This window comes from Dasypus novemcinctus, chromosome 19, assembly GCF_030445035.2.
Source record: "Dasypus novemcinctus isolate mDasNov1 chromosome 19, mDasNov1.1.hap2, whole genome shotgun sequence".
Classification (NCBI taxonomy): domain Eukaryota; kingdom Metazoa; phylum Chordata; class Mammalia; order Cingulata; family Dasypodidae; genus Dasypus; species Dasypus novemcinctus.
Window position 1 is genome coordinate 78149282 of NC_080691.1, and position 8823 is coordinate 78158104.

At 37.3% G+C, this 8823-nt stretch overlaps 1 protein-coding gene across 1 annotated transcript in view; it reads left to right on the forward strand.

Moving 5' to 3' along the window:
• Positions 1 to 1999, forward strand: part of LOC101413802 (vomeronasal type-2 receptor 116-like) — a 36926-nt gene extending 34927 nt beyond the window's left edge. The window contains exon 8 of the mRNA XM_071209687.1: positions 1077 to 1999. Coding sequence (XP_071065788.1) covers positions 1077 to 1999 — 923 coding nt within the window. The remainder of the gene's footprint in view (positions 1 to 1076) is intronic.
• The last annotated feature ends 6824 nt before the right edge of the window (positions 2000 to 8823 follow it).

Genomic DNA, 8823 nt, shown 5'->3' on the forward strand with positions numbered 1-8823 from the left:
GCATTATTTGTAATAACAAAAACTCATAAACTATCCAAACATATTATACCAATAAAAATGGATAAACAAAAGATGTGTTAATATAATCAAATTTTATTCAGCAGTATATGTAAACGGAATATACCACTTCATGGCCACAAAGATAACTATATTTTATAGCATAATTCACAATAGCCAATACGGTGAAATAAACCAAATGTCCATCAACACATTAATTGATAAACAAAACGGGATGCATACACACAATGGAATATTGTTTGACCACAAGTAAACATGAATTTCTGAGATATGCTGCTACATGGAAGAAACTTGTGAACATTATGCTCTTTGCTATAAGCAAAAATAAAAATGAGAAATATTATATAATGTCACTTTTAATAGCTGTCTTGAGATAGCAAATACCTAGAAAGAAAATAGAGTAGAAGTTGCTAAGGGATGGGGGCAGAGGGAAAAGGAAATGTATGTCTGGTGGGTGTGGTGTGCCTGTAAAAAGAAAGTAACATAAATATATTTCAAAGGTGAATGAACTATATCTAATCCAGTGACAGGGATGAATCTCAGAAACATAGTATTGGGTAAAAAATACCCAAGCAGAACCTTCTATGAGTTTAGAAATCAGGAAATTAGTTTCTTTAGAGATGTGGGAGGTATTAAATGATATGAAGGCAGTAGGGAAAGAACTTCTGTGGGGCTGATTATGTTTTCTTCCTTGGCCAGTGTGGTGTTATCCATGTGTTTACTTCCTCATAATTCATTTAGTACATTTATAATTTATATCCTTTTATGTGTGCATTTTACACATTTATATATATATTTTTAAAAAAAAGAATGAAAACCCAACAGTGAATGAAAATTCAACTGTTTTCCAATTGAAAGTAAGGAAATCTAAAAGTAGGCCAGAAGTCGAAGAGAAAATATGAGGGAAGAAAGCTAAACAGATTAAAACACAGCATTATGTAGGGTCAATGTTAGCTGGAAAATTTTGGCTAAAATTGTCCAATGTGGTTTTTTTGGGGACCTGTGCATGAGAGAAAATTATTGAACCTGACTTGATGGCACTTTAAATTTCTCTCCAGGTATGGATCAGTGTGCGAAGTGCCTAGATCATCAGTATACAAACAGTGAGAGAACTCGCTGCCTCCAAAAAGCTGTGACCTTCCTGGCTTATGAAGACCCTTTGGGGATGGCTCTGGTCTGCACAGCTCTTTGTTTTGCGTTCCTCACCGCTGTTATTCTTGGGGTCTTTGTGAAGCACAGGGACACCCCCATTGTCAAGGCCAATAACAGGACTCTCAGCTACATCCTGCTCATCTTCCTCACCCTGTGCTTTCTCTGTTCCTTACTCTTCATTGGTCGTCCTAACACAGCCACCTGCATCCTCCGACAAATCACATTTGCAATTGTGTTTACAGTAGCTGTTTCCACTGTCCTGGCCAAAACAATCATTGTGGTCCTGGCATTCAAGGTCATTGCTCCAGGGAAAAGGACGAGGCAGTACTTGGTGTCAGGGTCACCTAAGTTTGTGATTCCCATTTGCTCCCTGATCCAGATGACACTCTGTGGAATCTGGCTGGGAACCTCTCCCCCATTCATTGACAAAGATGCACACTCTGAGCATGGCTATATCATCATTGAATGCAACAAGGGCTCAGCCCCTGCCTTCTATTGTGTTCTGGGATACTTGGGCTGCTTGGCCCTGGGGAGCTTCACTTTAGCCTTCATGGCCAGGAACCTGCCTGACACCTTTAATGAAGCCAAATTCTTAACCTTCAGCATGTTGGTGTTCTGCAGCGTTTGGGTCACTTTCCTCCCTGTCTACCACAGCACCAAGGGCAAGGTCATGGCAGCTGTGGAGACCTTCTCCATCTTGGCCTCCAGTGCTGTATTACTAGGCTGCATCTTTGCCCCAAAGTGCTATATTATTTTGTTAAGGCCAGAAAGGAACATTCAACATTCGTTACGACATAAAACATATTCTGGGGGCAAAAAGTCTTCTTAAGTTTTAACTCATAAATAAAGACCTGAAGAAAATCTTCACCATACTTGCTGTCAGATGGTAAAATATATAATATAATTTATCTTATTCAATTAATAAGTAGGTCTCATTTTTTTTCTCTAATAGTGTCAGTAGCATGGCAACATTCAGCCATCCAATTTTTAAACTTTAAATTTCGTTTTCAATTCTTTCTTTTTAGTTCCTCACAGCAAAGTTACTGATGAATACTGATGTTCTAGCTTAATTCTCCCTGTAATAACCAGTTTACATCATCACCCACATTGCTCTTCATTCAGTTTTTTCTAATTTTCCTGGTAAACACCATAAGGATGTCTCTCCTTTCATCTGACTCTGGTTATCTTAATGATCTAATAGCATAAATGGAATACTCCTTATTTTCCCACAGATTTCCATTCTTGTATTATATAAATAATAAATTTCTACCTATAAATGACTCTGTTTGTGGACTTCTAATATATTCTGTTAATTTTATTTTCCCTCTTGAACAAATATCACATGGTTTTTATATGTTAAACTTGACGGTATGTATTTTTCCATATTTCTTTGCCCATTTCCCTCCTCATTAAAGCATTATTTCAGGCCTTGTGGGAGAGAATAGCCTCAAGATTTCAGTGTGTCAATCATAGTCCTGCCTGGTAGCTCTTCAGGGAAGGCCATCTAAAAGAGGAGTTTGTCCTCTCCTTTCTAGGTTCTACAGAGTTCAACTCTGACCATACTAGAAACCAGGAAACTTTGAGTGTGGGATATTAACTTAGCTTCATTTAGAATCACCTTCTGAAATGTAGTTATTTAATGTTATGGCCTGATGTCAAGATAAATTCATGGAAAAACCTTCTTTTTTCAGTTATGAAAGTGTTATGAAGAATAGAGTTCATTTTGTCATTCAGGTTCCTTCATAAGAAATGTGTTTTAGAGATGATTTATAAGAATGTGTGCATTTTTTTTCTGAGAAGATAATATGTTCTTCTTTTCTGATAATGAGAATTGTGTAACTTACTAGTACCAAGAATCTAAATTAAATTTTATGCTCAGCCCCAGAAAAGAGAGTAACCTTTATGATCAGCCTACTTGAATCATTCTACATTCCTTGATATTGATTTTCTCTTTTTTTTTTTTTTTTTAAAGATTTATTTATTTATTTAATTCCCCCCCCTCCCCTGGTTGTTCTTGGTGTCTATTTGCTGCGTCTTGTTTCTTTGTCCGCTTCTGTTGTCGTCAGCGGCACGGGAAGTGTGGGCGGCGCCATTCCTCGGCAGGCTGCTCTTTCATTTCACGCTGGGCGGCTTTTCCTCACGGGCGCACTCCTTGCGCGTGGGGCTCCCCCACGCGGGGGACACCCTTGCGTGGCACTGCACTCCTTGCGCGCATCAGCACTGCACATGGCCAGTTCCACACGGGTCAAGGAGGCCCGGGGTTTGAACCGCGGACCTCCCATATGGTAGACGGACGCCCTAACCACTGGGCCAAAGTCCGTTTCCCTCTCATTTTTTCTTATTAATCATATATAAATATATTATTGAAATGACAGAAGGACAGACAAAGGAAGAAAGGGAGGAGGAGTAAGATAAGGAGAGAGAGGAAGGAAGAAGGAGGGAGGAAGGAAGGAGAGAAGGAAGGAAGGAGGGAGGGAAGAAAGGAAGAAAGGAAGACACGAGGAAGGGAGGGAAGGAAGGAAGGGAGGAGAGAAGGAAGGAAGGAATGAGGAAGGGAGGGAAGAAAGGAAGGAAGGAAGTAAAGAAGGCTTTATTGCAAAGACAATCAAATCATTTTAAGGAGATGCAATGTTCTGCCCAATGGAAATATCTAGATGATGATGATGTTTAAGAACCTGTAGTTGACTTCAAGGGTTTATATTCAAATGACCGTTTTCAACATTTGCATTTTGAGTTTCTCATAAATATCATGGATCTGGGTTATAACACTGGGTCACTTTGAAATGGCACTTAATTTCTTAAATACTACCATCACCCTTGCTTACCTAGTAAAGTGTTATGTGGGTTAAATAAAATAATGGCTCTTATAATGGCTTCCCTTTTAAATGAGACTCAATGATAAAGTCTAAGAGTGACTAATATTTTTACAACATACACATCTGCACTGTCTTATGAGAAAAATACAACTGAAAGTGGTGAGGAGGACAAAAGTGTATTTGTTCACCCCTCTGGATCTATTCTCTGCCCATCTCCACACAGTAATATGTCATATAAAAATATTAGAATTAAAAAAAAAAACATGAAATGAGGTCAGGATGGTGTTGACAGCTAAGACTGTTTTTGATTATTTTTTTCCAAGCCCTTGGCTTTGGTTTGTCAAATGCTATCAGAAATACTCTTGGAGGGGAGCGGACTTGGCTCAATGGATAGTGCGACCACCTACCACATGGGAGGTCCATGGTTCAAACCCCGGGCCTCCTTGACCTGTGTGGAGCCGGCCCATCCACAGTACTGATGCATTCAAGGAGTGCCGTGCCACACAGGGGTGTCCCCCACGTAGGGGAGTCCCACCCACAAGGAGTGTGCCCTGTAAGGAGAGCGGCCCAGTGCAAAAAAAGTGCCGCCTGCCCAGGAATGGGGCCACACACATGGAGAGCTGACACAGCAAGATGACGCAACAAAAAGAAACACAGATTTCTGGTCTGCTGATAAGGATAGAAGCGGTCACAGAAGAACACACAGCAAATGGACACTTAGAGCAGACAAGGGTGGGGTGGGAGAGAAATAAATTAAAAAATAAATAAATCTTTAAAGTAAATAAATAAATAAATACTCTTGGATTTGTTTGAAAATATGTTGAATTTACAGGTTATATTGAGGGAGAATTGATATATTTACAACAGTGTATTTTCCATTTCAGGGACCTGCTCTATTTTTCAATTTATCCTCTTTTCATCATATTTTATGAATAATAAGAGTATATTAATTATATATATAAATAATATAGATGATGCATATATATGTGTGTGAATGTAAATTATACATATATTTACATGTAAGGATAATAAATTGTCTTATCATATTTATTCATATGTATTTTGAGATTATTGATACTGTGAACAGAAATAATTTTCTTTGTTACATTTGCAAACTGGTTATTCATTATATATAGGAAAAGTATTATTTATCTTATAATAACCTTGTCTTCACTTATTGCTTTCTATATATTTTTTAATTTTTAATTTTATTATATTATTAAAGAATCTTTAGATTACATAAATGATACTCGAAAATACAGGGGATTCCCATAAACCCTACCCCCTGCCCCTCCCACACTTACCCCCCCAACAACTTGTACCAGTATGGTACATTTGCTACAATTGATGAAAACATACTGGGGCACTGCTACCAACCATGGTCAATGATTTACATCATAGTTTACACTTTGTACTTTAGATTTTTATTGGTTTTGACAAATGTATAATGGCCTGTATCTTTCATTGCAATGTCATTCAGTACAATTCCTATGTCCCTATAATGTGCCATGTCACCCCAATTCTTCCCCCACCCTCTTCTCAGAACATCTGGTAACAACTGCCTTTATATCAAAGTTAATATTTCTTCCATTGCGGGAATAATAAGTCTACTTTAGTCCATAGTTTCATTACTCCCTTACGTTTTCTCTTTCCTCAATCTTGAGGATTTTGGGATGGTGATGCCCACTCTTTTTCTGATTGAAGGAGTCTTAGATCCCATGGGACAGGTGGATGGAACTGTCTTGCTATCAGGTGTATATACTCTCTGCTATTTGGGATAAGTGTTGTTCCTCATCCTTTTCTAGTCATGCTGGTTGAGTCCAGTGAAATGGGGAGTTGGAGTTGCAACTCTCTGAGATTCAGGGTATAACTGGCATATGAACAGAGCAAAGATTTAAAGTTCTGGAACACATATTTAATGAGTATAGTGCAAATTACAGTTTCAAATAATAGGGACAGAAGAGTCATGTGTAGGAAAATTATAAATGAGTCTAACTCTGTTACACTGGGGAACTTATATTCCAAGGTAAGGTGCTAAATTCTGTCAGGGGGCTAAATTCCTGAGGTTGTCTACCCTGCCTGTAGCATCTAGATGTCTCTAGAACCCTCAGGAGCACCCCTACCTGAGGCACTGTTTACTGAGGCAGTCAATGAGATCCTCCCTAGACATACAAAAGTGTAACCTCTGGAATGACCTCCTGACTCACTTTGAAGTCTCTTGGCCATGATGAATCATTTGCATTCAATACTTCCCCCATTTGTTCTAGTCCATTCTCCAAATACACCATTGATTGGCGCTTGGTATTAATCCTTCAGTCCCAGGGAGGCTCATTCTTGGGAGTCATACCCCATGCTGGAGGAAGGTACTGCATTTATATGCTGAGTTTGGCTTAAAGAATGACCACACTTGAGCCACAAAGAGGTTTTCAGGAAGTAATTCTTAGGCAATATGTAATATTAGACTAAGTTTCCATCTGACAAGTACAAGGTTCAAAATCACAACCATCAATGTCAAGGGCTTGGAGTAAAGGTTTATCTTATCCTCCTTTATTAAGCACTGCCCATGTACCTTAGGGATCTTGCCACTCTGTTAGAGAATGTAGCAGGCTTTCCCAGGATGGGAATTCAAAATTCTTTCAGTTATTGTGTGAGTCTCCACCCACTGAGATAACACGCAATGATGACTTGAACATATTTATATTCCGTAAGTCATGCCCAGGTGCACCCCTTCCCACACATCCCAAGTCACTGATACACTACCCCATGATCCTCCCCTGACACATTTGTGACTCCTCTGGAATCTAAAACCTCCACAAAAACTAAACCACAAATATAAATAATTTTTTAAAAAACATACAAAAATAAAAACGTATAAAAATAAATTAAAATTTGAAAAATTTTCATTGTGTTTCATCACTGTAAGATATGTTATTTTTTATGTACAGTGACAATATCTTTTGTATCTTACCCCAATGTCTTGTTTTATTTGCTTTATTTTCAATGAAGCTTCAAGTACAGAAAAGTCATATTGAAATATAGGGGCTCTCCCCATATATCATTCCCTCCCATTCTCACATTATCCCCTAGTAAAAACATCTTACATGAGTATGGTACATTTGTTACAATTGATGAACAAATATTGAAGCACTGCCACTAACCATGGTCAATGGCTTACATTAGTGTTACATTTTGTAATGTACACTGTAGAGGTTTTTTGTTTTTTGTTTTTTTAGGTAGTATCAGGGATTGAACCCAGAATTTTGTACATGGGAAGCAGATACTCAACCACTGAGCTATATCTGCTCCCCTCACTTTTATAGCTTTTGACAAAATTTATAATGGTCTGTATCGGTCATTGCAAGATCATACAGAAAATGCCCTTTAAAAAGTCCATGGTTCATCTATTCTATTCTTGCTTCTGCCTGTCCTCGAATCTGCAGTATTCACTAAATTTCAGTTTTTGAGGAATAAGGTTAATAGCTATTAATACATGTATTAATATTGGGGTCTTGACATATTGGTCTGTTTTCTTTTATTACGAAAATAATAAGGGGAAAATAGAGGAATAGAAGGTGAGTAGGAGCAAGGATGAATTGAGAGACTGAGTGAATATAGACAGATCATGAAAGAGAAAAGCTGGACAAAAAGAGAGAGAAGAGACAGAATATCTAAAAGAATATCAGTCACATCGTTGACTCTCAATATAAAGGTAGACGTAGTGTTGCACCCATAATCTCTACATTTACTTTAAAATCACTGCACAACGTGTGTTTCTTTTGGTTGTAATCAACAAAAATCCAAACTTAAATTTGCTTAAGCAAAAACAAGGCATATTAGCCTCTACAAATTTTGATCTATTGCAAACAAATCTTGGAATTATCTTCCTCCCAGTGCTCAGATTCAGTCTATCTCTTTTTATGCCCCATTTGATGCACTATTTGGAAAGGAATTTTGTAATAGTGTTAAATCAAAAGAGCTCATGCCTGGGGATAAGGGCAGGGTCAGCAGTGTTCAAGCACATAAATTCTGCATGAGGAAAAAGTAATTTACTCAAAAACCTAAGTTTTATAAGTGAAATAAGGGGAACATAGATATAGGAAGGCATTTAACAATTGTCCAAAATACTTATATTGTTGTTCTATTTTAAGATCCCAACCATGATAGTTATGCCACCTATTGAACTGAAAGTGAAGCATTATATGTAGTGCATAGCATGCCTGCATGTGTTGGATCTTATCACACACAAAAAGAAAATAGCTGTACTGTGATATTGGGAAAAATTCACACTAGTAATTTAGTGTTTATTTAGTAAGAACTAAAACAGAACAAAGAATACTGTATAAAATAAAATAAGAGGGTGCCCACAATCTAGGAGATCATTCTTCATGTATATACCTGACAAAAGACCGATGCATTAAAATCCTGCAAACAGCCCAAAGAAGAACTGGACAAAAATGTGAACATTTTTAAAGCCATGATAAGTAAATATCCAATAAACACATGAAAAGGAACTTAATATATTAAAACCGCAATGAGTTCAATATATGTTAACCTACTAGAATAGCTAAGAGTGAAAAGATTAACAATATTAAGTGTCATTTAGAATGCAGAAGAACTCAAACTATTGCATATACTTGGTGTAAGTAAAAGCTATTACAATCACTTCATTGAACTAGTTTGTTTGGCAGTTTCTTTTAAAGATGATCATTAAGCTACCATATGACACAGAAATTTCACTCATATGTATCTACCCAAGGAAAATATAAACGTGTAGTCATTAAAAGGTTTACATAAATGTTCATAGCAACTTTATTTATAACAAAAAAAACTGCAAAAA